The sequence below is a fragment of the Ovis aries genome, chromosome 9, assembly GCF_016772045.2.
Source record: "Ovis aries strain OAR_USU_Benz2616 breed Rambouillet chromosome 9, ARS-UI_Ramb_v3.0, whole genome shotgun sequence".
Lineage (NCBI taxonomy): Eukaryota > Metazoa > Chordata > Mammalia > Artiodactyla > Bovidae > Ovis > Ovis aries.
Window position 1 is genome coordinate 23,837,236 of NC_056062.1, and position 18,337 is coordinate 23,855,572.

The following is an 18,337-nucleotide window of genomic DNA, read 5'->3' on the forward strand; positions in this document are numbered from 1 at the left end:
TGCAGATTGTCATCTTGGATGATAACGGTTTTAATTCTTAAAGTGGTATTACAAATTCAATAATGTAAATTAACTAATTTCAACTCTAATAGATACTTTATTTAATTTTTATACTATCCTTTAGTAAATAACTTTTTCTTTTATAAATGTTTTCTTTAGATGACAAATCCTGCCATACAGAATGACTTCAGCTATTACAGAAGAACATTGAGTCGCATGAGGATTAATAATGTTCCAGTAAGTTAAAGCTTGAATTATGGCGTGATAATAATAATTCAGATTTCGATTTGTTCAGTTTGGTCTTTTACTCATTCATTCATTCCCTCATTCATTCAGATAAAGCTAAAGATAGTAGTAAAGTTAATAATTACAGGCACCCACAGCTGTGGGAAAAAAGAGAAAAATGTAGCAAGCCATATGGTATTTACCTATTTTTCTACTTGGTTCTTTGTTCCACAGCTACTTCAGTAAAACTGCTTTTTGTCTATATAACATTGATAAAAAATTTCTCTTTTCTTGTTTTAACTGCAGAAAAGTTTCATGAATTAGTGGTTATGAGTTATTTGTCCCCATGTTCTTAGATTGGAAAACTCTTGGGGAGAGGTTGACCCGGAATAGGAACAGCACTAACTCTGGCAGGAAGGGGAGCGGGGTCTTGGACCCCAAGCACGTCTGTGTGACACTGCCGTGTGAGAAGACGGCTCTGAGCCTGTTGGTCGGCTAGCATAGCATCTGTTCTGGCTTGTTAGCCTCTTGACCTCTCATTTTAATTAATACTCTTTTCTCCTAGACATCAAATGCCAACCTTAAGTGTGAGAAAAATACTATCTTTTTCTCTGGATATTTTGTGGACCTATATTGTGCTGATTTGTATGGGAAGCAGAGAAAATTTCTAGGATCATCCCTGGCCTCAAGTAGATAGTTTAATGAAGAAATACTATGTAAGTTTGTAAGGAGTGTTAAGTGGCATAAAAGGTTAAAAAACCAAAAAGATCATCAGAGACCACCACAATACTGTAAAGCAGTTGTCCTCCAGTTAAAAAAACCAAAGAAACAAGACCATTGAGTAAATATTTTATGAAGTCATTGCTCTTAAGACAGGCCTGGATCAGAAGAAAGATTTCTTTTAATGAAGCATCTGTTATATGTATTTGTTTGGTTTTGCATAAGCCAGTTTATTCTGTGAGGCTGACCTTACTGTCTGTCTTTTTCATACTCACTATGTAAAATAAAGTAAAATAAAATGACCCAATTTTCTGTTATAGCCATCCTGCCATCATCCAAGACCAAAGGCACTGAAATCATCTTGGTAGTGCCTTTTGCTCTCAGTAATTATAGGTCAGTTCAGTCGCGGTCAAGTGCCATTTTTCTCAGATTTCTTCACTGCCCCCCTTCCCATCTCATCTCTGAGTACTTCTGTCCCAGTTGAGAGCCTGATTCCCACTGTTTTTGGCAACTGTTCTGTAGCTGCAGAACGTATTTTCTGGCACACTATCTCTCTATTTTTGGTACAGTCCACCATCAATAGTTAACTTTATTTTGAAGATTGGCTTAATTGTTACTCCTTTCTTCCAACGCTAAGTGGTTTCCCATTAGCTACAGAAGGAAAATATGACCTGAAGCCAAGATTTAGTCTGACCGCAGCTTTCCCTTCCAGCTTTCTTTCACTGGTTGCTGTCCCTTATTACACTGCCCTATTTGAATTTACACTCTGCCAAGTCATTTGAAAGCATATTCTGCCCCCTGTCTGGTTGAAATGCCTTGTGTACCTGCTCATCAACATCTGCCAAAGCCTAGCCCTTCCATGCATCCGTTTAGTTCCTTCCAGTCTTAGTCCTCCCCTCATCCCCCACTTTATTCCTTGTCTCTTAGCATGTTACTAAGATAAGCTGTGGGGATATTTGCTTGCTCCTAATAGGGTGTGACGTCATAGGCATCTTTCTGTCCTCTGTGGCATTTAGATGGTCTCTTGTGTACAGCAGGCAGCCCATTCAAATTTCATTTAGTGGCTTAATATCATTTAAAATATTTTGAAAGAAGTTAATCTTAAAAAAAATTTCTTTATATTTTAATCTTTTTGTTGTTAAAGATAATGTAAGTTTTGTGTACATTTGAGGGTCTAGAATGTAAGCATTTATAATTAATAGATTAGCAAGCATTAGCTAGGCACCTTGCCTAGGTCCGTTTATAATATTATTTTAATAACTTAGGAGCTGATATTAAGTGTCCTTCTTTTCCACACAGGCAGAAGGAGAAAATGAAGTAAATAATGAATTGGCAAATCGAATGTCTTTGTTTTATGCTGAGGCAACCCCAATGCTGAAAACCTTAAGTGATGCTACAACAAAGTTTGTATCAGAGGTAGGCATTGCCTAAGAAGTTATTCTTTGTGTCATTTTTCTTCAGCCTGTGTTTAGATAGGATGGGCTCAGTGAGTCCGCTACAGACCCTCTAAGCTGATAGATGCGCCTTGTGCACTGAGTCTGGTCCTCTCCCCTGAGACCCACGTGTACACACCTGCCACCTATCGGCAGTCACCATTAGGATGGATAGTCGACACCTCCGTGATCTGCTGACCACAGTGAGGTCTTGACACTGTACAAGCAGATAACTTAAGGGTTTTCATCGCCAGTTCCTTTCTTTATCTCACCCCTACATCAGTCTTATTGGTTCTTCTTAGTAAAGTGTACGCTGAGTCTGAGAACTTGACCCTTTACTACTACCTCGAGCTACCTCTCCGTAGCACCCCACCTCTTCCTACCTGGATTTCTGCATTCATGCTCTGACCCACTGGGCCTGTCTCCTGAGTGTAGTCAAGTAGTCTTCTTAAGACCCAAACCACGTTCCCTTCTTCTCTGCATAAAAGGTTTCCAGTTTGGGAAGTTAAAGAGGGAGGGGGCGCATGTATACCTATGGCAGAGGCCAACAATATTGTGAAGCAGTTTTCCTTCAATTAAAAATGAATAGGTTTTGGAGGGGGGAAAGGTCTCCAGTCGACTTCCCAGGGCCCTTAGGATCAAATCCACGTGTCACGGGTCTCTTGGGGCGTCGTCTGCATGTCGTCGCTGTTCCCGCCCAGCTCTCAAATGTAAGGGCTTCTTGAGAGATGGGCGGATCTCAGCTGTCTTGCTCCCAGCTGTGTCCTCAGAGCTTAGAACAGTACCTAGAATCTAGTGCATTTTCTAAAACAAAATTTAGAGGAGGAATCAGATTTTAAAGTTGATAATTTTTCATGTTATGGTAGGTTTTAAATTTTTCGTAAGTAATAGCTGTTCATCACTCTTTTGTTCTCTGTACACTTTTACAGAATAAAAATTTACCAATAGAAAATACCACAGATTGTCTAAGCACCATGGCTAGTGTGTGCAGAGTCATGCTTGAAACACCGTGAGTATTTGCTGATCTTTTTCACTTTAACAGTCCTATTGAAATGATTGACAAAGATATGAATGTCATATTTGGAAGGTGGAATTAAATATATCCCAAGTATGTAATAAACAAAATTAAAATAATTACACAGCTTAATGTAGGTTCTGGTTAAATGTATAAAGTACATTTGGTTTTCAGGTTCATCAGACCAGTCAGATGCTTCAGAATAGGGGTTTTGTGTGCTTTTGAGAGGATAGGGGAAGAACTTTAAAGCTCATCTGGTTATGCCTCTCAGGTATTCTCTTTCCTTTTCAAAGAGCACTTTGCCTTTTTGCTAGAGGGCTAGAAATATTCTTAAACACTTATCCCTTCCTCTCAGCTTTAGTTATTAGTCCTCAGTCGTCTTTGTTGTCCCCAGCACTGACCTAAATTCTCTTCTGGGTTTCTCCTCTTTGTCACACCATTTGTAACATATACCACAATGTTTTCTGTCTGGATTTTCCTGTCAGCAGGCAGAAAGAATTCTTCCTATATTCCTGCATAGTATGATTTTATTATATAACTTTAGTTTTTTGGAGCTTTTCATTTTCCAAAACAATTTTGTATACTCATCTTATTGGAAAACCTTTTGAAGTAAGAGAGCAACTGCTTAGCCTCAGAGCGTTGTCATCCTCATCTAGGGGAGCAGGGTCCTGGGGTGTGAAGGGACTTATGCATGGTGACTGGCCTCACACACATGCTTGGGTGTCTCCATTGTGGTCTGGATTCTTTCTGCTATGCCATACCGCCCTCCTTGTAGACGAAAAGTGCTGTTTCCTTTTTCCCATTTGAGAGAAGACTGTGATTGAATTTTAGAATATTAAAAGCCTGCAGTATAGTAATATGTTTAGATCAAGTTAATGTCTATAAATGCCAATACTTTCTCTATTAAGCTAGTGGCTTTTCTCATCACATTGATGATGACAGCCTTTCAGAGCACCTATCCCCAAACTTTTACTTTGGGGCTACTTTTAATCTCTCTTAAAATTGTCTGATCTCTACTGAGCAGAAGGGGCAAGATACCAACATGCATATGAGACCAGGATGTATAAGTGATAACTGTTCCGCCCCCTTATTTCTCTGGGAATCTCGTTGCAGAGAAGGTGAGGGTATAGTCTCAGCATCCCTTTTATATATCAACAGGAGATAACTTTGAGCATCAGCCAGCTCATGAGTCTGTGATGGGCCTCATCCACCTTTATGTTTCCTACCCTCCAGGGAATACAGAAGCAGATTTACAAATGAAGAGACAGTGTCATTCTGCTTGAGGGTAATGGTGGGCGTCATAATACTCTATGACCACGTGCATCCAGTGGGAGCATTTGCCAAAACTTCAAAAATTGATGTAAGTTGTATTTGTTTTTTATGTAATTCCCAGTAATTTCAAACATAAGTGGAAACCATAGACTTTTATTTAAAGAGCTGACCGGCTACACTCTGTCTCAAAATTTAGTTTTATAGTTTGTTTTGGTTTTCTCTTCTCTCATGCTATTTCTTATACAGGTGGAATAGAATGACTGAAGGTAACTGCACTGTTTTAGAGTATCTTCTTGTGGGGAAGCCTCATTCATAGAGTGGTACTTCCACAGATTTGGCAGTATATGTAAATAAATAATGAAACATTAAAAAATCTTTTTATTGTATCGTTTCATTCCTTCGACCAAAGGCCATTTTTAAACAAAAGATTTGCTTTCAAGTATATATTAAAAGTCAGTAGAGGTGCCCCAGTGAAGAAAGCTGAAGACTATATACTGTTCCTCCTCCTCCCAGTTGTCATAATTTGTGGTCGTAGCCTGAGTTTCTCTGCTTTATAATTTCTTGCCTCACTCTCACGTCTGGTTCATGAGAATTTTAACCATTATTTACCGAGAATTGTCTTTCAGTTACCCTTTGACAGACTCTTGGCATTTCATGTATAGAGAACTGATGATTTATCAGTCTTGCCTTCATCTATCCTATGTAAAGAGAAAATCAACATTTTTTGAGTCATTACTGTGTCCCAGGAATTTCAACATTTGCTCTCTCATTTAACTTTGAAAATACTCTTAGGATGTAGGTGTTATTTCCCCTGTATTAATAGAGAAAGAAAGTTTAGGGAGATTTCTTAATGTAATTGCTAGTGAACAGTACCTGGATTTTGAATCCACGTCTCCATGGCTTTCGAAGCCTTTGGTGTTTCTGCCATGCTATGCTTTCTCACAGTAATCGGGCTCATCTTCCTTGTGGATCATTTTCATCAAGTTGCTCCCTTTCTGTGAAGCCTGTGACAAGTCTCTGCTGCCATCCCCATCAGTCCCCCATGAGTCCTCCTGGCTTTTGAGGCCCTCTGTGAACTGCCCTGTGCGATTCACCTTAGCCCTCTGCATGTGATGAGCTTTCTTACTTTTTTTTATTGGGTTCGTCTACCTGGAATGCCTCTTTTTCTTACCAGTGTGTCCATTCCATCCTTTAAAAGGCTACTCAACAACTTTTCCAGAATGTCCTACTTTAGTAAACCCTTAGTTTTCTCATTAGTGTGTTGGGTATGTTCTGTTCATCTGATTTGGTTTCCAAAAAGTTTTGTTTGATTGACAAACTGAAAATAACACTTGGGTAGATTTTTTCCCCCATTCTAAGAATAATTGTTTTTACATTTGTAGTGTGTAATTTCTCATGAGTGCCATAGTTACGGAGCTGGTTTAAGTTATTAACTGTTTTGAGAATGAATGTTAAATGAAAACTCAGTGTTTCACCTTTTCTGTTCATTTTCTACTTAGATGAAAGGCTGTATCAAGGTTCTTAAGGACCAGCCTCCTAACAGTGTAGAAGGTCTTCTCAATGCTCTCAGGTGGGTATGCGCACAGGTACATGTGGATAGGGTGGACATGTTAAGATATTGTTTCAGTGTGTGAATAACACATAAATGTTAGAAATGTGAAGATCTCATGTTGCTTATTGGTAGTCTTACTTTCAAATATTGGTCACAGTATTTTTTATAACGAAGAATGTGTGTGTATGTGTCCCACAGAAAATAGCAGCTTCATTTCTTTGCCGTGGAGTATGGCTTTCACTTTTCTGCCCTCCTCAAAGGACACACTGCTTTTTTGTTTTTTTTAATAAAAGCAATTGTATAAAACTCAGAAAACATGAAAATTTTAAGAAGAAAACACAGAACCCGCACTATTTTGAAATAAACCACTATTCACATTTTGGTATATACCCTTTCAGTTTTTTTTTTAAACATGATGCATATCCTTCCAGAGTTTCTTTTTAAAATACTTGCATATAGTCATAGCTTTATATAAAAGTTACCTTTTATAAAATAATAATATACAAACTGTTTTATAGCTGAACTTTTCCCTTAGTATAGTATAATTATATTTCTGTGTTCATACTACAGATCTTTATTACTTTTGTGCAGTTTTTATAATGAAAATAAAGCAGTCTAGTCATTATTTGATGTCTGTCTTCTCAGTTTAGACTTACTTGTTTAGTTACTAAACAAGTTATTTACTTACTGTAGTTACTAAAGCTCCTTCGAATCCTGGACTATTTTTAAATGAAAATCTCAACCCGTTATAGAGTCTTGACTGCAAAGATTTAATTGGTAGTTATCATTTCCCTAATGTAAAAGATGATTTTGCTTGTTACTTATTTTGTGTTTGAACACAAAAACTGTGAATGCAGATATTTATTCAGTGACTTTTTGAAGTCATAGGCTATTGTAGTGCATTGTAATTCACGTAATAGAATAAACTGATTTCCAATATAGTATTACCTTCCTCACATGTTTCGTAAGCAAAACATTGTTTATTCTTTTTGGACACTTAGTCACATCTGGCGCATCATTAAGCAGAATCTAGGCTGTGTCATTTCAGCTGAGTGGAACCATGAAATTATTTTATTAAGATGACGAAAAATATTCTATAAGCAGTGACTATCTAAATAAAGAAGATCTGTTCTGGGGGTAGGGGTGGGAAGAAGGCTCAAGAGGGAGGGGAGATATATATATATGTATGTATGTATAGTTAACTGATTCTCGTTGTTTGGAAGAAACCAGCACAGCATTGTAAAGCAATTATCCTTCAACTAAAAAATAAATAAAAAGATGTATTCTAAGTGAAAACCCGAATGATTAAGGAACATAATATAACAACCAAAAAAAAAAAAAAATCCTTATGTCGAACTGTTTCAACCATAAGCCTATCAGAAACCTTAAGTTCTTTTAAGTTTTTACTCTGGAGACTTCTCACTGATTGTATCAATATTTACAGTATTGTGATTCTTGCTGCTTGATCCCTTTCTGAGGATTCCCCATGTTGCAGTCAGCCTGAGCTCTCTCCCAAGCCCTTTCCTTTCTGATTGGCTAAGGCTCTTCCAAAGCCAGCAAGTGACAGGAACACTTTTTCCCTAAAGTAAGAAATGATAGAGGTCTAGGAAGTTTTAGTGTAACATTTATTTACCCTGACGGGACTGTGCTTCCAACAGTAATGTAAAACACAAAGTTCACTTCTGTTTTTCACAGTGTGAAAGTAATTTGGTGTGGGACAGAGGAGGGCAGTGGCAGTGAGTATAAAGCTGTTGATGTCCGCCGCAAACAGGCTATGTTTGAGAGAAAGGGGGAGAAGACTCACTGTCTGCCAGGTGAGGCAAGAGCCACCTGGCAGCTGTAGGTTTCCTTTAAAATAATATGATAGAAGTCAGAAAATAAAAGTTCGCTGCAGAGATAATTCCTGAGCTGTTCTTACTCAGAGTGAAACACATATTCTGTGTCCGGTTGTTATTTCCCCCCTGGGAGGTTGTGTGAGGTTAACCAGTATACCTGTTGCAATGTAGTGGTGGTTATAATTAGTAACAGTTTTATATCACCCTACATCTACCATGCAGTTTCATGTCTGCGGCTTTGTTGTCTCTTCACCACAGCTTAGTGAAGTAGTTGGTGGGTATGGGCCAGTGGGGGTGTCTCCATCCTGCAGTCGGTACCTGAAGCTCTTGAGAGACTTAAAGATGATACAACTAATAAATGTTGGAGTCTATTTTCAGATTCAGGGTTTTATTCTCAAAATCCCATATACTTGATACTGCATTATCAAGCCGGAGGTTTACTCTGAGATGAATCATTGTGCTCTGGAATCATCTGGATGGAAGGGAAATGGAGATTCCCAGGTTACCACCTCCAGAAAGTCTAGTTTCTTCGTTAGGTCTGGAGTTGGGGGGGCAGGCACCTCATTTTATAAATAAGCACCCTGTGTGTTGTAGATATTGTTGGTACTTTGAGAAACACTGCTTAAACTAAACCAACCTAGCTCTTAACGTGCTTCACTCAGAGCAAAGAAGATACTGTTAAGAAAGCATTTTGGAATCCCCAAAATGCTGTGCAAGTGTTGTTATTTCTGTCTCTACAAAATAGAACACATTTTTGCTGCATTATTTTCTTTTTTAAGGAATAGCTTATTTACTACAGATGCTCACTCCATTCTTTTCCTCAGAATCAAGTTCTAAATAATATAGTTGTGTGTGTATATATATATATGTATATAGTTGCTTGTTTTGAATACTTTTCTGTAGTAATGATATAGTTCCCTCCAACTGACGCTATGCAATAAGGAGAAAGCAACGAACCATGTCTGTATTTTACAGATGGAGAAATGGAACCAAGTTTCTTTGATCATAAGAGAAAGAGAAATAAAACTAGATCTGGGAGTCAGGTTCAGTGCTAGATAATCACCTTCTTATTCTTAAATAGTATTAGTAGTTGCTTTTCTTAGATGCTGTTGGCCTTTTCTTGATGAAAATGTGACGATGAACTGTCTTAGATACAAAGGAGAACAGCAGTTTGCAAGCTTTTTGTAAAGGAGCAGAGAATAAGCAAATATTTTAGGCTTTGTAGGCCCTGTGGCATCTGTCACAGCTATTCAGCTCTGCCCTTGTAGCAGGAAGGTGACCACAGACGATGCTTAAGTGAATCAGCATGGCTCTGTTCCAGTAAAATGTTATAAGCTCTGAAATTTGAATTTGATGGAATTTCCACATTAACGTGAAATACTTTTTTTTTTTTTTACTTTTTCTCTCAACCATTTAAAAATGTAAAAATATGCTGCTGCTAAGTCATTTCAGTCGTGTCCGACTCTGTGCGACCCCATAGACGGCAGCCCACCAGGCTACCCTGTCCCTGGGATTCTCCAGGCAAGAATACTGGAGTGGGTTGCCATTTCCTTGTCCAGTGCATGAAAGTGAAAGTGAAGTCTCTCAGTCGTGTCCGACTCTTAGGGACCCTCATGGACTGCAGCCCACCAGGCTCCTCCATCCATGGGATTTTCCAGGCAAGAGTACTGGAGTGGGGTGCCATTGCCTTTTCCAAAAATATGCTAGCGATACAAAAATAGATGGTAGGTTGGATTTGATCCATGGGTATAATTTGCCAGCCTTTGATACTGGACAGCTATTTTCCTTTGAGAGGGAAGTTATAGATAATTGTTTACTGTAGAATCTAACCAAATCTTTTCAATGAGGTAGTTAGTTCCAAATGAGTAAAACAGCCATTGGATACTCTGTTTGAAGGTAGGAGGAGCATCAGCCAGCAGGGGCTGAACAGGGGTAGAGCTGGACTGAAAGGCATTCTCGCACAAGACAAGCTCTCCTGGGCAGTTGTTTCTCTTACCGTAATTACAGAACCCTATGCAGGTTATGTTTGTTTGTGTTTTTAACCCCCTAAAACGGATGTTTTTCCCCTCATAGGTACACAACAAAACATTTGAATGATGAGACTACCTCCAAGCAGATTAAATCCATGCTGCAATAACAGTTCTGGAAAAGCACCTGCTGTAGACAGAAGACAGTATTCTGCAGTGACTGAGAATGCACAGTTTTTAGTGATTGCAATTACTATCTCATTTACTCTTGCTTTTTATTTCTTTCCTCTGTTCCTCTCCCTCTTTTTTAATCATGTTCTTGATCTTAAGACTTCTTTTCTGTGCCAAAATCAGTAAAGTTATACTCTGAAGGGATATTGTCCTTTCAAACAGGCCATCTAAGGCAGCTAATTATGCATCGCATTGGGGTCTCTACTGAAAAAAATTCTGTGACTTGAACTAAATATTTTTAAATGTGGATTTTTTTTGAAAACTAATATTTAATATTGCTTCTCCTGCATGGCAAAACTGCCTATTCTGCTATTTAAAAACCCTCAATGACTTTATTTTCTACTGCCGCTTTTTTCATGTGCAGCCAAAATAAAAATGTTTAAATTAACTGTGTTGTACAAATGGTACCCAACACACACTTTTTTTAAATTAGTAAGACTTTTGTTTAAAGTTTTAAGTTTGCATTTTGACTTTTTTTGTAAGGATGTATGTTGTGTGTTTAACCTTTATTAACTAACGTTAAAAAACTGTGATGTGTGCGTAGAATATTACGTATGCATGTTCATGTTTAAAGAATGGCTGTTGATGATAAAATAAAAATCAGCTTTCATTTTTCTAAGTGTGGTTTGGTTTACTGATGTTTTGATTCTAGGTCTCTAGAGCTTTCCCTATGTGTATTTTTTGGAATGTATGTGTATAATACATTTTTTCCCCTTTTAGGGGAGAACTGGGTCTTTTTTTTTATTACTTTAATTGCTTTTAAAATCTTGCTGTGTACAAGACTAGAGGTGGTGGTTTAGCCACCAAGTTTTTGTCTGACTCTTTGTGACCCTTCGAACTGTGGCCCACCAGGCTTCTCTGTCCATGGGTTTCTCCAGGCAAGAATACTGGAGTGGGTAGCCATTTCTTTCTCTAGGGGCTCTTCCTGACCCAGGCATCAAACCCTGCATTGCAGGCGGATTCTTTACCAAAAGATAAGACCTAGTAATCTTGTCACACTTGACTTTTATCCTTGATTTACTCTTGCATGGATGTAGCAACAGAAGGGAAACTGCACTTTTGCTTGAAGGGCTGTTCTCAGGAGCTGGAAGGTAGCAACTTGAAATAGTACGTGGAAGGAAGAACAGTCCTGAATACTGGGAGGAGAGAGAGTATACGAGGGACTTCCCAGGAGAAACTGAAGGCCGCAGTGTTGCTAATGGTAGGAAACTTCATGTGATTATTACTTTAAGATCATAAATCGTAACCATAAAGTGTCCTAATGGGGAGAGACTGCTTAGAGTTGGTCTCATCCACCCATGCTGGGTTAAGGGTTATCTGGGAGAAAATCCCAGAGAATTCCATCCATGTTTCTGGCTCACTAGGACCAGATGGCCATGCTCACAGCCTGTCAGGATAGACTCCCTGCTCACCTCTCTGCCACCCACAGCCTGCTACCAGCCAGGCTCAGCTGCATGCTGCTCAGATTGCTCCACTCAGTGTCACACTTGGGTCCCACTGTTCCCTGAGCCTGTCATCCCCTTCCTCCCTCACGTTCGTCTGAAGAATAGCAGCTCTCATCTTTGGAGGATCAGCTTGTGTCATCTCCTTGACAAAGCCTTCGGGATAACAGGAGCCACCTTCCAATAAAGAGGATGTAAGGTTAAATAGTCCCGCTTCCCTGAAGGTAAGTCCACCTGGAACCTGGAGATGCCCCATCATTTGGAAAAAAGGGTGTTTGCAGCTGACATTAAGTCAAGGATCTGGAGATAAGACCATCATGGATTACACGGGGTCATAAACCTAGTATGAGAGGAAAAAAGGGGAACTGGATATAGCAGAGGCCGTGTGAAGATGGAGGCGTGAGTGGAGGGAGCCGTGTGTCTGCAGACTGAGGGCCCAGAGTTGCCGGCAGCACTGGACGCTGGGGAACTTTCTCCCAGAGAGCCTTGCCAAAGAAACCAATCCTGCCAACACCTTTGCTTCAGAATTTCGACCTCCAGGACTGGGAGAGAATAAACTTGTCTTGTTTTAAACCACGCAGTTGAGGCTAGTCAGTCATGGCAGCCCTAAGACTCTCCTACAAGTGTCTGATCCAACATTGCTGCCGTCTCACTGGACCACTTTCCTTAACCCATGAAAACTTAAGAGCCTTGTCTGATGTCCCTTAAGCATCCCTAGGATTTTCCCCAGTACCTGGATCTAAGGAGGTGCCAAATGTAAGTGCTTGAATGGCTATAAATTAAAAATCATGATGTGGCTGAAGTAGATAACAGTAATACTGCTGTGGCCTTTGCGGTTAATGTAGTCTGTCGTCTCCGCATCAGAGAACAAGTGGGAGTTTCTCTCAACCTCCGACTAGGCCTCAGCAAACTCCTCTGCGACCCAGTCCTCCTGCCACCTATTTCTGTACAGCCTATGAACTAAGAATAGTTTCTGCGTGTTTAAAAGTTTGGCAGAAGTCAAAACTATATTTTGTGGCATGTGTAAAATACATGACATTCAAATTCCAGTGTCCATAAATAAAATGTTCCTGGAACACAGCCTCACTCATTTGTTTACATGTTACTTTTGGCTGCTTTTGCATTACAACAGCAGAATGGAATTCTTGTGACAGGCCATATGGCCCTCAGAAAGTTGACCGTTCTCTAGTTCCAAGAACAGGTGTCTTTGAGAACCTCAAAGAAGTTGAGGTTGTTGGAACCACGGAACAACAGCTTCCGTGTGCTGGAAGCACGGGGCTGCATAGTGTTACAAGGAGCCATCTCTGCTTCCGGAAAGTAGGTTTAGTATTTACCGTTCAGATAGTAAGAAGGTCCGCCGAGTCTGATCTCTATTCATGTCTGTGCTCAGAATGAAGGGACTGGCCATGGGCTCATCAGGAAAGAGGACCACGAATTTATAATAAGCAGGTCTGCCCGGTGTGCTGGAGGGAGGTGTGACTCCGCTCTGTGCAGGTGAATCTCCTACCACTCTAAGCCTTTTACCCCCCTTAACCTCTAAAACAGCCCGGTCAGTATCGCTTTACTCATCCGGTACCCCGGCCCCGGTGCCTCTTCCTTCACAGGATAAAGTGTTGCTTCATGTCTTAGACCAGCAACACCCCGCATGTTGTGTTCTTCATCCTGTTTCTGCAGCCCTCAACCTATATCTGGATGAGTAGAACTTTTTACTTGGCCGTTTTCCCACTTTAGAGATTTGGATTAAGAAGCATGCCAGACTATTTTAAGATTGTTCCAAGTATTTTAGACTTAAGGCATTTGTGCTCAAACCCAGGTTTTTGAAGTTGAAATGCCATACTGATTCCATGTGAGATGGCAGTAATTGTTACTCCATAAGTTCTTACAAAATGATCCCTTATTTCACATATTTCAGTCTTTGCATGGTGATCCTAGAAGATGGCAGTGGGAAGGTCTGTAGATTAAAACTCAGATAACCCCACTCACATTGCTTCTTTGGAACTGTATCTTCCTCATCAGTAAAATGAGAATGGAGACAGTATCTCTAACATTTGATTTCATGTCATACAGTACATGTCTTATCTATACTGTCTGCCAAATGCTGCATCCTTGTGAACAGTTAAAACGTAGACTTCCGAGGTGGTGGAGCTGTGTTTAAAACTCGTAACTTTGGATGAGTCTCGTGTGTCCGCATTGATGAAACGAAACACTTGAAATACCTACCCCTCTACTGTGGCCCTGGGGGCTGTGCTGGCTGGTGCTGTACTGTCCGTGTGCACCACAAGTGCTGCCTGCCCGTCTCGTAACCATCATGATGTTTGCATTGTAGCCTGTTCCAGGTGTCACGTCCATGAACGTGTACGGTTCTCCACTTACCCCAGAGTTGTCCCCAGCACCAGTTCTGACTACTTTCCTCAGTCTAGGAGGTATTATTGGGCAAAGATACCCAATTTTAATGATCTTTAGAGATCCTATAACTGATTAATAGTAACTTAGAGTTGGACTGTGAAGAAAGCTGAGCCCCGAAGAATTGATGCTTTTGAACTGTGGTGTTGAAGACTCTCGAGAGTCCCTTGGACTGCAAGGAGATCTAACCAGTCCATTCTGAAGGAGATCAGTCCTGGGTGTTTTTTGGAAGGATTGATCCTAAAGCTGAAACTTCAATACTTTGGTCACCTCATGCGAAGGGTTGACTTGGGCAGGAGGAGAAGGGGACGACAGAGGATGAGATGGCTGGATGGCATCACCAACTCGATGGATGTGAGTCTGAGTGAACTCTGGGAGTTGGTGATGGACAGGGAGGCCTGGCGTGCTGCGATTCATGGGATCGCAAAGAGTCGGACACGACTGAGCGACTGAACTGAACTGTGGTGCTGTGTGCTGTTGATAAATCGCTTCAGTCTTGTCCAACTCTGTGCGACCCTATGGACTGCAGCCTGCCAGGCTCCTCTGTCCATGGAATTCTCCAGGCAGGATTGCTTGAGTGGGTTGCCATTTCCTCCTCCAGGGCATCTTCTAGACGCAAGGATTGAACCCACACCTCTTAGGTCTCCTGCACTGGCAGGCAGGTTCTTTACCACTAGCATCACCCAGGAAGCCAGAACTTCCTGTGTGTGTGTGTGTGCTTAGTCGCTCAGTCATGTCCAATTCTTGGGACGCCATAGACTGTAACCTGCCAGGAGCTTCTGTCCATGGGATTCTCCCAGCAAGAATACTGAAACTAACTGTGAGGTAGTGCCATTTCTCTAACTGGGCAGGTGATTAACTGCCTATTGGAAACCAAAACTAGCAGCGTGATTATTTTAAACACAGCACTCTGGTCTAGTGGTAATTCCAGCAGTGCTCACAGCACATTCTGGTGTCAGAAACTTTAGTATCTGTTCACAGCCCACCTAGACAGTGTCCTGGGACCGAAGATGGGTGCCGAGTGGGGCTTTCGTGGAGGAGAGCAGCGGGTTTCTGGGTGTAAGAAGAGGGTGTATGGGGAGCAGAGGCAGCCAGTGGGGAGGGCAGAGCTGTAGAGGCCACCGGAAGACTGGCTTTCGGTCTACTCATCAGCAGGCTCAGAGCGAAGGAGTGAGTGGATCTGATGTATCTGATAAGGTTCACTCCAACTGCTGTGCCAGGAACAGAATGAGGTGAGCAGGGACAGGCGGGGAGGCCGGGCGAGCCACTGCAGTAACAGGCAGAAATGATGGCGGGTCATTGAGTGGATGCGGTGAGCAGGGACCAGAGCCCCCAGGGACCCTCCACAGACCAGATGTGGGTGTGTGAGAGGAGTCCAGGGCCATTCTGGCCTGGGGCCTGAGCACCCGGGAGGAAGGGGCTGGGGGCAGGTGCCAGGAGCGTGCCCTGCAGAGTGAGGGGTGGTTTCTAGGTCCCGGAAGCATCGGCTCCTTGCTCCAGGCAGGGCTTCTGCCCCGAGCACCTGGCATTCGTTGGTCTGGTCCGGGATTGGGGTGGGGGGTCCTCCCGGGAGCATTTGGCTGTGAGAGGCTGGGAGGAGGGGTAGGGCTGTGGAGGGTGGACCGCCGGACAGTCTGTGTAGGGAGTCTCCACTCTGCAGGTTTGATCCCTTTCTGCCCCTCTCTTGCTTTACGACTTCCCTGGGCCCCACTTTCCCCATCTGTAAAAGCCAATCTCCACGGTTCCACCTCAGACCCGGAGTAGCTATTGGGCCAACACTGGCTTCTGGGGTCCTGAGAGGGGAGAGCTGCTCCCAGGGGTCAAAGGCGGCGGAGGCGCCTGTGCCCAGATCCCCGGGGCTGCAGGGCAGCTCACCTGTCCCAGCTCTGTGGCCGGCCCCAAGCTAACACCTCCTGGAGCCCCAGACTTAGCTGCTGAAAGGAGAGTTCAGACAAGAATCATCCTCTCAGGGCTGGTGGGTGGGCTTGCTAGTGGTCCTCCAAAGGGAGGAAACCACAGTATGTAAGCTTGCTATTCAAGGGGCGCAAACATGAGAAGACATGTTCAGAGAGGTGAAGAAACTTGCCTGAGGTCACACAGCTACTGACAGGGCCAATTTTCAGTTAAAATCTACTGCCCTTAGAGCCCTTGCTCAACATATTATTTTTCTTCAACTTTGATGACAGACTCCTCACTTTCTACAATAGAACTAGTTTGATTTAATTAGTACAGTGTTGGTTCATTTATGACCACCTCTCATTTGAGGCAAAAGCTGTTTTTCAAGAAAGTTTAACTTAAAGACATATAATTATGGAAGAATATTATGTGCTCACCAGACTACAAGAGAGAAGGCTTTTGTTGCCCCTGGACATCCACTCCCTCCCCTGCAAAAGGGAAGACTTTTGCTGGGAGAGAGGACTGGCCAGTTTGTGTGATGAAGTTCAGAGAGGGAAAGAAAGGATTTTCATGAAGATCATGTATATGGACTCATTTAATGTCCTTTAAGACACACATGGGAGAAGGCAATGGCACCCCACTCCAGTACTCTTGCCTGGAGAATCCCATGGACAGAGGAGCCTGGTAGGCTGCAGTCCATGGGGTCGTTAAGAGTCGGACACAACTGAGCAAATTTACTTTCACTTTTCACTTTCTTGCCTTGGAGAAGGCAATGGCAACCCACTCCAGTGTTCTTGCCTGGAGAATCCCAGGGACGGGGGAGCCTGGTGGGCTGCTGTCTATGGGGTCGCTAGGAGTCGGTCATGACTGAAGCAAGTTAGCAGCAGCAACAAGACACACATGAGTTAAACATTAATCCCTTTAAAATTACTTGTGGCTCATTAACTTATTAAAATGTGAGCCTCTCTGAGCCCACAGAGCAACAATGCAAAACAAGAGGCTTGATTTATTTGATGGGCTGGACAATTCTGGCAATGTAGAGTGAAAAGTGTGTGTTTTCTTGTTTTCCCCACAAGGCGGAGCCCCTGTCCACACTCCCCAGACAGAATTGAGGACGCTCAAATGTGGTGAAAGCGTGACATTGGTGCATTGGTTCCAGAGGAGGGCCTCCCAGGGATTGGTATGAGGTCTGTGAAGATCCTCTTGCCTGAAACCTCACTTCTCAGGTTACAGAGACTGTAACTGTAACTGATTGTAGCACGCAATATACTACATTTTTTAAAAAAGTAAGTGTATAAAACTAAGCTACTGCAAGATAATTTATATGAGTGATGGGAAAAATACTGAAAGGATAAACATCAGAATGTCAATATTGGTTATTTCTGAGAAGTGGAATTAAGGAGATTAAAATGTTCTTCATTCCTTTCTGAAACTTTTTTTTCACAGTGACCACTGTTTTGATTGTCAGACAAGTTTCATCGGTAGCAGAGAATATATAAAGTGCTCCTGCTGAGTGATCGCCCTGCCTCTGAGCGCTTACTCGTTTCCCTCTGGGTGGGCTCTGCTAGGAAGAACACGGAGCTGGGAGTGGGGAGACCCGGTCCTGGCCTCAGGCTCTTCCTCTGCTCCCCGTGAATGGCCTGACACACACATGTGCACACCCACACTGCCCTCTGCACACACGAACACTCACAGCCCTTAGCCTGCACCCCAGTCTGTAGTGAAATCCCTGAACAGTGCCGCTGGGTGACAACAGAGCAGTTTGACCCACTGCTGTCATTTTACAGGTGGGGAAACAGGCTGAAGGAGAGCGGCAAGGTGCTGAAATGAACGGGAAGCTGGCCAAGTCCTTTGTGAACCTGGAGAGAGGTCGAGCAGCTTCTTCCACGACAGCGATCCCATTCTTAATGACATGGCACAGTAATAGCCGACACCCAGGCACTGTGCTGAACACTTTATTTACAACTTTTAAAATTTTCACTACAACCCTACAAGCTAGGAATTCTGATCACCCCATTTTATGGGGGGTGGTGATTTTACAGGAGAAAGAAGCACAAAGAGGGCAGGATATGCCCAGAGCTACCCAACTGTCGGCGATGGGGAGGGTGTTCTGGTACCAGCCTCTACAGGCCCTCCTGGAAGAATCCTGATCCAAGGTAGGACTCTAGCCTAACTGGGGCCCCCACTGCCCCAGACCTGGATGGGCGACTGAGGTCTGGGGGCCAGTCCTGAGAAGGAGAGAGGAGTGTGAGCTGAGCTGGGCGGAGCCCCACCGTCACCTGGGGCCACCTGCGTGGAGGCTCTCGGCCAGCCGCTCCCTGGAGTCAAGGTGGTGGGGCACCCTCC

General features: G+C 42.6%; 1 protein-coding gene across 45 annotated transcripts in view; it reads left to right on the forward strand.

Moving 5' to 3' along the window:
• CYRIB (CYFIP related Rac1 interactor B) overlaps positions 1–10,869 on the forward strand; it is a 143,122-nt gene extending 132,253 nt beyond the window's left edge. For all 45 annotated transcript variants that reach the window (XM_042254111.2, XM_042254112.2, XM_060393369.1 and 42 more), the window contains 6 exons: positions 160–237; positions 2,245–2,361; positions 3,308–3,387; positions 4,627–4,753; positions 6,165–6,235; positions 10,126–10,869. In XM_042254111.2, coding sequence (XP_042110045.1) covers positions 160–237; positions 2,245–2,361; positions 3,308–3,387; positions 4,627–4,753; positions 6,165–6,235; positions 10,126–10,189 — 537 coding nt within the window. In that variant the 3' untranslated portion in view covers positions 10,190–10,869. The remainder of the gene's footprint in view (positions 1–159; positions 238–2,244; positions 2,362–3,307; positions 3,388–4,626; positions 4,754–6,164; positions 6,236–10,125) is intronic.
• The last annotated feature ends 7,468 nt before the right edge of the window (positions 10,870–18,337 follow it).